This window comes from Electrophorus electricus, chromosome 1, assembly GCF_013358815.1.
Source record: "Electrophorus electricus isolate fEleEle1 chromosome 1, fEleEle1.pri, whole genome shotgun sequence".
In the NCBI taxonomy this organism is placed as follows: Eukaryota; Metazoa; Chordata; class Actinopteri; order Gymnotiformes; family Gymnotidae; genus Electrophorus; species Electrophorus electricus.
In genome coordinates, this window is record NC_049535.1 from 19,217,903 (window position 1) to 19,233,114 (window position 15,212).

The following is a 15,212-nucleotide window of genomic DNA, read 5'->3' on the forward strand; positions in this document are numbered from 1 at the left end:
GAAACATTGAAACATTACGTAACTTTCTCTAAGGGACAACCAACAGTAGGCTAGAGTACAATTAAGAAAGCTGCCCTGCTGTTTTATAGTCTCTAAGTCGATTTTCAAAAGCTAGAATATTTATCACTTCCTTAAAAGTCCTAAACAGAATGGTGTAAAGTGGTACGTATCACTCATCAGTGCACACTTAACAAGAGCTCCCTCATGTTCAAGCACACATCACACATGTAGGTTAACACACGTCATGCACACAGGCGAGCACACGTCTTGCACACAGGGTAACGCACATCATGCTCACAGGTTAACACAAGTCACGTACACAGGCTAACACATGTCACGCATACAGAATTACGTGTTATGCTCACAGGTTAACACATGCCATGCACGCAGGCTAACACACGTCACGCTCGCAGGTTAAAACGCATCATGCACGCAGACTAACACACATCATGCCCACAGGTTAACACATATCACAACACACAGGCTAACACATGACACGCATGCAGGCTAACACACATCACACACATAAACTAACATGTCATGCACACAGACTAACACACATCTCACACATAGACTAACACACATCACATATGCAGGCTAACATGTCACCCACACAGATTAACACATCACACACGCAGATTAACACATATCACATATGCAGGATAACACAAATCTCGCTCGTAGGCTAACACCATAAGCACGCAAGCTAACAAACATCACACACGCAGGCCTACACACGTTATTCACGCAGGTTAACACGTCATGTCATTATCAAGTTAGATTAACACAGTGTAAACACTCAACTAGACAGCATAGAGATACTTCAGAACCACAACTGGAAAACCCTGTTCTAAATCAACACTGAAAAAAAGGGTTATGTTAAGAGAATTTAATAATACAGCCAGGAAAGTTACAGTGGTCCCATTTAACAAGTCTTAAGCCTCATTACACTGAAACTTGAAAGGTACATTGAAAGGTTCTACTTTAAGGGAGTTTTGAAAACAATCTGTACAATCTCCGAGTGATTGCTGTAGAATTAGGTCTGGCGCTGCATTAGTTGCACAAATCATATCTTGTTCTGGAGCTTCTTCCACAGAGATAAGGGTCCATAAAGGGCTGATCTAAGCACCAGACAGTCCCTGCTGGGTTTTTCCTTGCCTGCAGGAACAACTGGGGATTACCATTTAGAAAGCAAACACCAAGTCCCCTGCCTAACCCGAGCCTCTGGCTTTCAAAAGCTATTTCCATTTTTCATTTAGAGGTAGAGAGTGATACATATCTCTGTAACCATATAATTTCCTTTATGTGTATTTGGTTCAGCAGAGCTTCTCCAGCAACCTCCTTTTCTATGAGATAAAAACAAATGGTGCAGGAAGAAGGTAAATAATATTCTCATAGTGTATTAAAGTATCCCAGAACAAAGAGGAACCACAATGAAGCAGATGGATGAAAGAGTCTTTCACTCCCAGAATCAGTGATGTGGAGTTTTCTGGGAGGGGGAATAGACAGAACAGCAACAGGGTGCATTCACTAACCTCAGTTCTGTCAGGTGTGAGCATGAGAAGGAACCCCTATGACTGTCTGCACTCTTCACATGGGTCTTTACTGCATGGCAAATGAAACAACACTTGCAGCAACTGAACAGATGATGAGATGATCGGGCAATGAAGCAATAACAAAAAAGGGTCATGTTAAGAGCATTTAATAATACAAACATATTCGTGAATGTGCGACATTAAAATTCTGAGCAAAAGCACCAATATCATCACAATTGACTGCATGGTACATTTATCAAAGAAACGTCATAAAAGCATCCAGCTAAATTGTTATAGAACAGCTGGAAAGATATGAAGAGTGAAAGTATTCCTAACCTATTACCTATTACCATCTGTAGCAATAGGTGCTACAAGGAGCCTTATTGGCAAACATGTCACACTCTGTTGAGACAACATTTTCAGATTATTTCCAATATAAGAAATTATTGCTCATCTTTTTGTGCTATTTGTAAGTTATCATTAGTGTTAGACACTGGCCTCAGTCCTACAATAGGGGTCATTCAGGTTCATTCGGATATGGCTGATAAATGACAGGTTTGACGATCATTTGAAGATTTCACTGGTTACAATCTCTTGTTCTCCTTGCCCTCGCTTTCTTTCTCTTAGGTGAGCTTGTTTTTGAAGGTCATGGTATAAAATGTGTGTGTGTGTGTGTGTGTGTGTGTGTGTGTGTGTGTGTGTGTGTTTGTGTGTGTTTGTGTGTGTGTGTGTGTGTGTGTGTGTGTGTGTGTGTTTGTGTGAGTGTGGTAAGGACATTTTCATTTATGTTCAGTAAAGGTCTTTTTAAACTTTCACAGTTACCCATTTGTGACCCTGGAACTGCACATTATCTACATATTACGCCACTTTCTTCTGTGAAATTGTGCTTGCTGTCTAAAAGTCAAAGGTCATAAAAATATTTGCATTCATATTGCCTAATTAATAAATTATGTAATTATACATGTGACTGTTTTACTTGCTTTATTTTGATTTTAGCTATAATGTTTTACTTGTGCAAACAATAAAAAATATGATAATAAAAAATGCAGCTTATATGATGCACTTGTTATCTGTCTTCATAATAAGTGGGCATTTAACTGTAAACTTTATATCCCTAATAGGTTATTACAAATTCAAGGCATAACATTTCAACCACCAACAAAATACAGCGAATGTTGTTAATATTTAGACCACTCCTTCGATGCCAAGATCAAAACTGCAGTTGCTAATGTAGCAACTTTCCGTGCACCTTCATCTACTATTAAGTTAGCTACATGGTAGTAATCTGTCCTGGTTTAGTGACTTTTAAAAGAGAAAGTTTTCTCTCTTTTTTCGTTCAGATACAGATACAATTTCATGCGTCAATTCAAGGTGTTTATATGAATTTTTTTCCCACAATGGATGAATAGACATCACCTAATCGAAGCCAAACTTTTGCTGTAATAAAATTGTACATAGGCCTAGCTAAATATTTTTAAAGGCTGCCAACAGGAATGTATTACATGTCTAGATTGGGTAGCGTTTCAAAAACGATGTTGCGGTGCTACTTGAATATTTATGTCAGTACCTTCTTGAGGGGCATTTGCAATCTTTTTAATATAAGGAACATTTTCCTTATAATATTGTTTTAAAAATTTACCTTTCTCCAAAAATACGCAATAATTCAATGCAAACATGCCATGTTTATTCTATGGTTTTCAGAAGGAGATTAACCTATACTAAAGTTAGTCGTCTAGTTAATCGTAACGAATTTAAACTTGATAATGAACAGTGCTTGTAGTTACAGTACAGCGTCACATTTGATACTTACTTAATAAAAAAAACAATAGTGATAAAAGCATGCGATAAGGTGCGCTAAGAGCACGAGAATAGGTGGTGTCACGAAACCGTAGCTGCACTAAAAGCATGCACAGCTCTCTCTCTCTCTCTCTCTCTCTCTCTCTCTCTCTCTCTCTCTCTCTCTCTCTCTCTCTCTCTCTCTCTCTCTCTCTCTCTCTCGTTGTGCGCTCCTAGCGAAGGGTATTGGCAGTTTTCTTCTCCTCCTTGATGTCAGTGAAGATCATTTCAATGCACAACTAACAGAGGGATTTTGTTACGAGGGCTGTTGCCTCACAACACCACACCGCGCCACTTATTCTGGAGGACGTGTAACTATTTCATGACCGCGTCTGAACTCACTTCAAAAAAACCTAAGTCCCGCATTTCAGAGCGCGTACACAGCCTGTGGTTTGCCATTCCCACAATGACTGGAACTGGAATACCGTTCTGCAATGGTCTCTGTAAAGGTAAGAAACGTGGAAACAAACTAAAATATCACGAGCATGAGCTATGCATGAATGTTATGTTGAAGATTTAGTTTTGAGTTTTTCAAGAAATATCGGTTATGAATTAAATTATTTTTCCGAAGCTCTTATATGCGCCAAAGACGTAAAGCCTAACAGGCCTACATATTATTACATTTTACATCAGATTAAATAGTAATATTATGATAAAGACAGTAAAGACTAATTTTCAGCTAGAGGAGTGATATGGACTAAACTTTTCAAGAGAAGAAAAATCTATCCAAGGGAGAGTTTCATTAAATGTTTTAAAAGGTACTCAAACCTGCAAGTCTAATCAATTTTGTTTTCAAAGGGGAATTTATTTTCAGTGGTGTTTTTAACTTTATGTGCAAAAAATAAAATAGAAAATCCTATTATAATCCTCTATAATGCCTTGAATCATCGTACATTTGCAATCTTGCATTCTGTGAGATTTTTTACATGACCGTCTTATCTAGATAACCTATCAGTCTGGTTTAATTAAAAGATGTAAACAGAATCAGAAACACTAAAACATTGGTAAGACAATAAATTCATTAAGGATTGTTTTGTATTGAGAGACGTTTAGTTACTTTGTTGTCTTGGCCATTTGGAATCAATGTTTTATATATACATCAATGTTTTTATATATATATTTATATATATATATATATATATATATATATATATATATATATATATAAAGGATATAGGAGACAGTAAATATAAGCGGTGATACCTTTCTGCCAGCATATTTATATAACACAGTATATTACTTTTCATTAAGCGCAAAACAGTCAACAAGCAAATACCTGTCACATTCTGTCATACTATACCTCTGAACTAAACAATTCTGTTTCCAAATCGAGAAGCTTTCATCCTGCAGAGACAGAAACAAATGATCCCAATAAAGCACCAGATTTTGACATCACCGCAGATCGCAGAACTCCTATTATTCAGCCACAATGACATACATTTCAATCTCACTGCACTGCAGCCCAGAGGATCCCATTTTGTTCTGTACCCATTTCAATTACTTAAAAAGGACTCATTCAGTGAAAACATGCCCCTTGTAATAAATTAAAGTTACCAGGAGTTACTACACAGGGGACCTTTGTTTCTTTGCTCTGATTGCCTGAAGCAAAGGCTAGGATTTTCCCAGGTCAGTGACTGAGAGCAACATCGCATAAGAAGCCAATTCAATGGTCAATGTAACTGGATGTGTGAATCTGAAAAACCGCATCATGCCACTGGCAATTTTGTTGAGCAATTAGGTTCTTGCGGGTCTTAAATCTGTTGTAGGTACAGAATAATTGTTACATGCATGAATTATGGCTTCATGGTATTTTCATTGAAACTGTAATGCTTATTTTCTGATGTTGGTTAGTTCATTTTACTTGACTCACAACAACATTTAATGTGTGACCATAATTTGTCAACATTTCCAATGTATGACCATCTGCTAGAAGGTTATCTGATATCCCTAATTCAGTCTTCCAACTATGAAGCACCAACCCGCAACAGCAGGAGGACAAAACTCCTACTCAGCTTCATTGGTTAACACTTATCATCAGTCGCTGTGCCGTGTTGCCAGGCAATGATAGATAAATGTTAGCCAATATCAAGACATAGCCAGAACGTCAAGCACTTTTGCAAAGACCCAGAATTGATTATATGGTTCATATTGCCAACACTGGAATGATATTTGATAATAGACAAGGGCAGACTAAACAGAACTGGTCCTGATTGTGTGGTTCTAATGACTTACTCACCTTCTACTTTCTTTTTTGTTCAGGTAATGAGTTCCGTACAAGGACATTGTGAATCTGAGGGATCCGAGCCATGGAACCGTCCTCTCCCCCAAACCTGTCCGAGCCCCTTATGTATGAAAGCTTTATGCTGAGCAATGACTCAGATGAGGTGACAAAGAATGACACAAATCACAGCTTCACCAAGACTGGCACAGTGGTTATCACCTTCATCTACTTTGTGGTTTGCGCCGTGGGACTCAGCGGTAACACTCTGGTAATCTACGTCATCTTGCGCTATGCCAAGATGAAGACCGTCACCAACATCTACATCCTCAATCTGGCCATAGCTGATGTGCTCTTCATGCTGAGCCTGCCCTTCATTGCCATCCAGCTAGCACTGGTCCACTGGCCTTTTGGTGCACCACTGTGTCGCATAGTCATGACCGTAGACTCCCTCAATCAGTTCACCAGCATTTTCTGCCTGATGGTGATGAGCATTGATCGTTATTTGGCTGTGGTTCATCCCATCAAGTCCACCAAGTGGAGGAAGCCATGGGTAGCCAAGGCCATCAACTTGGCAGTGTGGGGGATCTCCTTTCTGGTCAACATGCCCATTGTCATCTACAGCGGATTGATGACCATGACAGGTGGCTGCTTCTGCACCATTGTCTGGCCCGAACCCCAGGAGGCCTACTACACTGCCTTCATGTTCTATACCTTCTTCTTGGGATTCTTCCTGCCGCTGATGGTCATTTGCCTGTGCTACCTGCTCATCATCATCAAGGTGAAGTCTTCAGGGATTCGGGTGGGCTCCTCCAAGAGGAAGCGCTCAGAGAGGAAGGTAACACGTATGGTGTCCATTGTGGTGGCCGTCTTCGTGTTCTGCTGGCTGCCGTTTTACGTCTTCAACGTGACTTCAGTGACGGGCACCATCAGCAGCACACCTATCCTGAGAAGCACCTTTGCCTTTGTGGTTGTGCTGGGATATGCCAACAGCTGTGCGAACCCCATCCTATATGCCTTCTTGTCAGAGAACTTTAAGAAGAGTTTCCAGAATGTTCTGTGTCTGAAAAAGGTAGGTGGTCTGGATGAGATTGAACGCAGTGACAGCAGGCAGGACAAGTCCCGAATGATGAATGATCCCACCGAGACTCAGAGCACACTGCTGAACGGGGACCTGCAGACTAGCATTTGAAAGGGAAGCTAAACCCTGCTGAACCTCTGGACACGCAGTCATACCGTCATCACAAGTCATCACTAGAAAAATTGAGAGGGAGGAACACTGCTGAATCGTGATAATCAAGTGCTATTTAAGAGGCATTTTAGTGAGTTATTTAGTTTCTCTCATTTCCAGTTGGAGGCATCACTTACTTTTTTGTCCATTCGTAGGTGACCATGAATTACTTCTATAAAAATATGTAAAGGAAGACCCACCACTCTTTTTTTTTATTATTTGCTAATCTTTCAAGAACATTTGTCTTATCTTCATTTTCTGATCTTTTATAACATTAAACCATAGTTCTATTAATATTTCAGACTACTGAATTCAGAAGAGCCTTTGTACCTTAAAGTATGTTGATGAAGTCACTTCAAATGGGATAGCATGAGGACGAGGAAGACGACAGCAGACTCGCACTGCATCCAACCATATATGGGCTGTTATATTACCCTAGGAGAACAGTCTGATTACAGGAAGACCCAAATATGGAACATGTTCAGAAATCCTACTCACAACCTTAACTTTGCCCCACTCATCTATTTATCCAATTTGATGGGTGAATCTGTATTTATCTCAATTCAAAACACTGGAGGAACTGCAAATCTTTTTCACTGAGAGCTCTTGACGTATTATTGAAAGTAGTCAGACATTTGGACTACTGGAAAATTCATGTGTCTCAAAAGTATGGCATTACCTGTAAATGTCTACATGACTGCATCTTTCTGCCAGAATGTACAGCTTTGTATTTTAACTTTTCCTGTTCAAGAAATTATTACCAAACTATGATGTAGAGAAGTAGGCACTGTTTGTTAAAACCTGCAATTATGTTGTTTGCAATTATGTGAAATGTTTTTCTCTTATCCTTATGTAGCCTGCCTAGAGTATTTAATGGTATATCTTCTGGCTTACCACTAACCAAACTGCTGCTAGAATGTATAGACGTATACTGACTTCTGGACACATTGTCTTGTCCGCATTGTAACCATGTTTAAAATGTACTAATTTTTCTCAGATGGCTTCCCTGGCTATTCACAAAAACTAATTTCTTGAAAATGTATTAGTTCAATCAAACTTCTGACAAGGTTATTGTATGCTTGAATGATCAGAGCAAAAGTAATTTATGACAAATTATATTACACAGTAAGGGTTACTGTTATTGCTGTACATACATTTACAGTTAATGATTTTATGCACTGTGTGTATATAAAGAAATGAGAGGTAGGAGTTGGAAAGTGTTTCCCTGACACAGTTCCCCAAACATGCCTATATGGGCCTCTCTTTGAACCCATTGCTTTCTTTCCTAGTCATGAAACTTAATTGTGTGTTCCATGGTGACATATGGAGACAGACACACACACATTCACTCAATAGCAGCCACGAGATGACGGTGCTACTGAGGTTTGAGATATCTCTCCCATCTCTCGCTGCAGTCCTCATGGAGATGTCAAATTGCGAAGGGCTAGAACCTTTGCCCTGCTGGGTTCTCATGTTGCTTCTGGTTGCAGATTCATCAGCTCCATTTGTCCTTGAAATCACTGCCTGCTGGAGGCCCACCAAGCTGGTCCCATTTAAGACTGCACAGCAGGTTACTGGTGTGTGTGATCACACTCTTCTGCTTTATATGCTTGCTCAGTGTACCTTTTCTCATACCCGGACATTGTTGACACACGTGCATGAAAGTGCTCTATTTTTGCACTGTGCAAAGTGTAAATTGTATTCCACTCAGCAACTGTGCTGTATTGCTCTTGCTCAATTGGTACGTGACAGTGTGTGTGTGTGTATATATATATATATATATATATATATATATATATATATATAAGCAAAACAAGTACTGTCCCTTATGGATATTTACAGCACGATACTGAGCGTCTTTTTCTTTATTAAAAGAAAAAGCAGTGATAAATTGCTACACACTACAGCAAAACGGTCTTGCAGAGTCTGACACTATAAAAGAGAGCAGAGTATACACTGCTGTGCCGCTTAACTGTTACACAGATGATATGCTTGTCGCAGTGAGGATTTTAGCATCCTTATACACTTCCTTAAACATCTTGATGGATGTTCTGACAGATTCGAAGTCCGATGCTTAGCTGGGCAATGTAAAACGTCTTTATTCTTAGACAAACTATTTTAAAAATAATATTACCTTTTGCTAGTGGTAAATCCCAAAAATATTTTTACGCCTTTACATAAAACACATTCCCACTCCACCTCCGCTCGTGTAGCAAGTAATGCAGAATTTTTAATGCAAAGGTAAAATTAAATGTTTAAACTCTATGGCTATTTTTGATCAATTGATGTATTTAGTAGTGAATCTAAACCAGAGTGTTAAACGTTATTTTTGTCAGTGGTTGTTCGATGCTTTTGAAAGTAAAATTTGGTTGCTTATTAAACAATTGTATAATTCCTCCTACCTATCGTTGACTTTATCTGCGGCCTAAGCACGAGAGAAATTAATTGAAATACAGGTAATGTCTAGCTGGTATGGAACCTAGATAATGACAAGTAATCCATCTGTTGCCCATTTCACTCGCAGGCACAGCCTGTGCATGGAATGATGATAAAGCTCCCCTCTGTGGCCAAACATTTGAATTACAGATAATTACCAGAGTAATAATACTCGACAATTGTCAACTTTTAGGGTCATTTCCTACTTTAAACTCTTAGAACTGCAGACACTTTTGGAATCTATAACGGGATTATCAGACGTATTCAGTTTTTTTCAGACTAGCCTATCTGAACTTTAAGCAGTGGATTATTTTTTCTCAATCTAGACAGAATTTAAAGTGAGAAACAAGACGCAGGCCGACAACTAAATCGTGGAAGCTGGCCTAAACAGTTCATCTGAATGAAGGCTTCATTCAGTGTCTGAGGACACTTGTACGACGTTTAAGGTTCCACACACACACAATATTATATATATATATATATATATATATATATATATATATATATATATATTATATATATATTATATATATATATATATATATATTATATATATATTATATATATATATATATATATATATATATATATAATATATATATATATTATATATATATTATATATATATATATATATATAATATATATATATATTATATATATATTATATATATATATATATATATATAAAAAATTCTGCATTCTTTTCATGCTCTATATAAACAGTGGCATAGGAAATGTCGTGTGTCAGAGTACCGGTCGCTTATTAAAGTTACTCAAGAGGCACCATTCTAGGACCGTTTTACCACGTCTGTACATACATGGGTGAAATTAGTGAAAAGTTGCGCATGGCGCGAACGAAGATTAAGAAACATGAAGACACGAAGAAGCCCACGTTCCAGTTTAGCTGAGTTTTAATCACTGAAACAGAGGACGGCGCCCTCCTCTCCTCCAGTTTCAGCTGCGTCCCTGAAAGGCCGTGGGCGGCTTTCTTCTGTGGACCATGCCGCATAGAAAAGCCACAGTGCGGCTCACTGTGTACGGTGCACTTTAAAAGTCGCCTCCATTTAGCAATGGAATAGGAAAGAAAATATACCTGCAGTACCCCCACAGGAACCTTTAAGAATAACGTCCAATCTTTCTGAATGCCTTGTGTTTTACAGACAGCGGAACACTATGTTTTGAGGCGTGTTGGCATTGCATGTGCAGTGTGACGGATTGCGAACGCCGGAGCAATACAAGGACATGGGGAATTTTTTTGCTACAAAACATACAGTAATATCTAAACAATCATTAAAAAAAAAACACACACACACACAAGCACACAATACCCTGGTGTGTTATTTTTTTCTCTTTAGCTCCACGAGGAACAGCATACTGATTCAATAGAGCAGCATGGGACTCGCGTGCGGAGGCCACAGCGAGCGAGCGAAAGAGCGAGCGAGACGTTGCCATGGATAAGACTGCCGGACCGAGCGCGAGCGCAGCGTGGAGCTGGTAGTTATGAGCAGCCGCGCGGCTCCGTCCCGTGCGTTTCCCTCCTGCCCCCTGCAGCATCACAGATCGTCATCAACGCAGTTCAGAAAGACTCACATTTATATATAAAAAAAAATAAAATAAAAAATAAAATAAAGTCACAAGGCCATCAGGATGTGCTGAAGGCGAAGTACGGTACCTCGAAGCAAGGTGACAAAATGGTGAAACATCTTGCCTTGCATAGGCACACAGAATAGGACAGTACTGGGGCAGTTGTTACAGTGCTGCAGCCGTCAGATATGACGCTAGTAACCCCCAGCAGCCCAGTACTGTACAATCAGTTGACAGTTGACATCGAGCAACTTGATGGCTGCACTCCATGGAAACCTACTTATAAAAAAAAAAAAAAAAACATACTGAAAACGGGGCACACGGGCTACAGGCGCACAGACACAGGGAGCCCACACAGCACCCTCTGCTCTCATCACGGGCAAGCCCGGACGTTGTGATGTTTCTTTGGCAGCACGGACTCCGGTCGCGGCAACGGGCCGGCTCAGACTCGCACCCTCTGGCTCTCCAACGAGAAGTCCTTTTTTAGAAATTATATTTGAATCATACAGCATTTCATAACGAACATCACAAACAATACTCAATCATTTCTTAAAAAAAAAAAAAAAAAAAAAAAAATCTTAATACCTTCTTTGTTGCGCTACTGTTTTTTTTTTTTGTTTTTGTTTTTTTTCCCCCCCATTTAGCATTTAGTTCCATATGCATATGAGGTACAGATGATACACTGCCCCACCACCCTTCTAATGCCTGGTCACTTTGAATGACAGCACCATGAAGAAAAACAAAAGACAGAACATCAAAGCAGAAAAAAGGAAATTGTAAAAAAAAAAAATTAAAAAAACAAACAAAAAAAAAACAATACTGTAGTCAAAGCTGAGATGTGCCCTCTTCTGCTCCTGTGTTCACGGATCTGTTCACTTTGGCCTCCTCTCCTTTTTCTGTCTGTAGAGAAAGCAGAAGGAGGAGTGGAGACCCAGTCCCTGAAGCCGTTTTTCCTCCTGTCTCTGTGACTCCTCATCCTCCTCCACCTTTCTCACGTCAAGTAACAGTTAGCTCAGTGCTGATTTGTACATGTTACACGATTCTTCTTTTTTTTGTTTCTTTATAATCGTTGTTTATTTTAATTTTTGTCTCATATTTCGTTGGCCCCTTGTGAGAGGGAGGCTACGGGTAGTCACAGTTTCAGGTAGGCTTGTGTCAGTGTTGCCCTCTGCTGTGGGGGTGGGGGGGGGTGATCTCCCTCTTGACTGCTCCCTCTGTATAACCAAAGCGCTCCACCATCAGCAGACTGCTGGTTAAGGCTACTCATATTCGAGGAACTGCTTATGGTAGAATAATAAATACCTGTAGGGGAGAAAGAAAAAAAAAAACAAAACACAAACATACTGCTCTTCTATATATTTATACAGTGCCCTGAAATAATTGAACTGTACCTATTTTTTCGTTATTTTTTTTTTTTGAGAACCATTATCTTGAATTAGAAAATAAATGACTATGACCAGAGAGACAGACAGCACCTGACAGACATCACTCAACTGCCATGCCTGTAAGGCACCCTGCAGGAGGACAATGTGTAAAGAAGACATTTATATATGGTTCACCCCGTGTTTTTCCTGTCCTACCAGCAGGTGGTGACAGCACACATCACTGTGGGGACTTGTATATGAAACATGAAGCAGCACCTAATTTGACAATGTGGCCTATACTAATCAACTCAACTCAAAGGGGATTCTCAGTCTGACAGGTTTTTTTTAATATAAATACCTTGAAATTATTTTCAAATGTTTTAGCGAGTGAGCGCTAAAGTGGCCTACTCAAAAGAGGTGGCCTATCTCTACCAGTCTGGAACCAAAAACCTATTACCAAAGTTGGGCCCAATTCAAATAAGGGACATGAATAAACCAAGCAATTAACACAAACTCACAATTCTGATTTCAGCTAATAGACCACAGACATCCTCAGTTCTCTCAGCTAATGAGAGCACAGAGAACGTCTGGGTTATACAGGTGAGCATAAAACGTTCTACACAAGTAGAAGGCAGGGTATGACACAGCACTGTCACCCAAGTGCATTCTGTGTGTGCTAAACTGCTCATCATTGTTTCACAATTCTGAAGGTCTCGACTAGGTTCTAGATAAGTTGGGGCAGTGTCCCTCACCCCTCGCTGTCCAGGACGTCTTTAATGCTGGCCTTGGTGATGATGGCGTCATCACACTTGAACCACTGGTCCTTGTGCTGGCGGATGAAGCTGGTATAGTGGCCGCTCTCCAGTGTGCCCTGGTGGTTCACCACGGCGAACAGGGAATACCTGAGGAACGGCGCATACACACATGCACACACACGCCACACACAATTAGGACGTCAAGATTTTCAGTTAAGTGAGCAACATCAAAAATCTAATAACTGCATCAGCATTTCAACAATAATAGCCATATACAGAAACTATTAAACCCACAATAAATCAAAGTTTGAAGATTTCTACCCCTTTAATTATGGGACGGACAACAAGGACAGAAAATAAATGGCTATCCAGAGACATGAATGCATCTGAATAATCCCGTTATTAACATGAATCTGGTTGAGATGCTACATCAACAGACTGCCAGCTTGCGATTATGCGATTGCTGCACTTCCTGTAAAATAGGTCTGGCTACTAATGAACAAAGCTTTTACTCACTTATTGTCGTTGTTTAATACATCTACAGATTGCTGATACTGGCCATTCACTCTGCTCTCTTTACTGTGGAAGGGAAAAAGTGAAATGCATGTGTGTGTATATAATATTTATGCATTATACAAAGACACACACATGCACAAAAGCGTTCATCGATTTTTTTTTCCCCCTAAAAATTATTTACTAATTAATCACAATTTTCCATTTGCATGAACATTTAAATGCCAAACAAAAAATAATTTTTTTTTTTATTTTTTTTTTGCACACAAAAAATAATTTTTTTTTTTTTCCCCACACACACACAAAAAAAAATATCAAGAACCATCAGTCTGGGTACCTCCAGATGAAGAGAATGTAAAAAAAGCATTAAAAGCATTTAAAAAGAAAAAAACATTAAAAGCTGGCAGCAGGCTCAAAGTGCTGGGGACAACCGTCAGACACAATGTTCAGCAAAGCTTGAGAAGAATGAACAAAGCATAGCTTCCCCAGTGTATGACCGACTGGTGCATCTCTGCATGTGTGCTTATGGGTGCGTGCATGTGTATGAGAACGAAAATATCCTCATGAGGTTGGAAAAATACCCTCATAAAAAACACTGCAGAAAGAATCCAAAGCTTCAAACTGGTCCTTTCTTCTGGACCGGAGACTGTTGCATGCGTTTATTTTAGGAAAGATACTTTGCGTGAACCTAAAGCCTTGGAAATACTTAACGAATTTTACATTCCTGACAGCTCGTGAAAACACTGGGCATCTCCCACTTCCAAGATTTTGGAAGATCTTTATGGCGACTGCAGAACCAGTGATCACACACACTGAACGTCTGAGGAATTTGCACTGTTCAAAGTAACTTGTTGTTTGAAGCAACAATGAAGTCACATGAGCACTCTGTCGTTGCTGGGATACAGAGACACAGAAAACAACACAGTGGCACAGGAGTCTGCTGCTGTTGTACCTTCACATACACCCCTGACATGAAAAGAAACAGGCAACACACATTTGTGGAGGATCATAGGGGAAGGTGGTAGGGGACACAGTCAGTATGGACTGTACAGTGTGTGTGTGTGTGTGTGTGTGTGTGTGTGTGTGTGTGTGTGTGTGTGTGTGTGTGTGTGTGTGTATATGGTGACTGGCTCACCTGGAAGCCATGAAGGGTGTCATGTCCAGCTCTAGGGGGAAGGACACATAGGTGGTGATCTTTCTCCGTAATTTGGCTGAATGTTCAAAGCGCTGGGGCGGCGGAAAGGAGCCGATGAGAGGGAGAGAGACTGTGTTATACAACCTTCACTGGCATAACAAACAATAAAGATGAATAGGAACTACAGGATCAAATGATAATACGTTTCCATATATGTTATCATTGGTCATATGTTACATATTGATATTTTTTGTTTACACTGGTGTTATTCTTTGGTCCTGGAGGAAGGTCATTTTGTTTTACTGTTTACCTGTATATAGCTGGAATGACAATAAAATGCTTCTTGACATGACAACACGTATCTTTCCAAATTACTGAACTCCGATGTCTACTAACGCGATCACCTCCTTATGATCAAGAATCCACTAAACTGTTTCCTTCATCCCCTGAACTGAGAGAACTCTTGCAGCTTGTGGAAGTCATCTCAGAACAGTCTCACTGCCACTATGCCCTTGAACGTTTGTCAAAAACTCACTTAGCCAGTCCTTTGCATTTGGTTGCTCCTCAGAAGCCAGTTTTGATTGGCCTAGCAGAGCACATAGC

The 15,212-nt window shown here is 39.7% G+C and overlaps 2 protein-coding genes across 2 annotated transcripts in view; one reads left to right on the forward strand and one right to left on the reverse strand.

The window, feature by feature from the left end:
- The first annotated feature begins 3,595 nt into the window (after positions 1 to 3,595).
- On the forward strand, positions 3,596 to 8,578 carry LOC113575307 (somatostatin receptor type 2-like). Its single transcript, XM_027006748.2, has 2 exons — positions 3,596 to 3,820; positions 5,631 to 8,578. The coding sequence occupies exon 2, from the start codon at positions 5,678 to 5,680 to the stop codon at positions 6,779 to 6,781; it is 1,104 nt and encodes a 367-aa protein (XP_026862549.2). The 5' UTR covers positions 3,596 to 3,820; positions 5,631 to 5,677; the 3' UTR covers positions 6,782 to 8,578.
- Positions 8,579 to 10,092: 1,514 nt separating this feature from the next.
- Positions 10,093 to 15,212, reverse strand: part of LOC113575338 (ubiquitin carboxyl-terminal hydrolase 22-like) — a 28,813-nt gene continuing 23,693 nt past the window's right edge. The window contains exons 10-13 of the mRNA XM_027006789.2: positions 14,610 to 14,701; positions 13,478 to 13,540; positions 12,959 to 13,108; positions 10,093 to 12,144 (exon numbers count right to left, since the gene is read on the reverse strand). Of these exons, the coding sequence (XP_026862590.2) occupies positions 12,102 to 12,144; positions 12,959 to 13,108; positions 13,478 to 13,540; positions 14,610 to 14,701 (348 nt within the window). The 3' untranslated portion in view covers positions 10,093 to 12,101. The remainder of the gene's footprint in view (positions 12,145 to 12,958; positions 13,109 to 13,477; positions 13,541 to 14,609; positions 14,702 to 15,212) is intronic.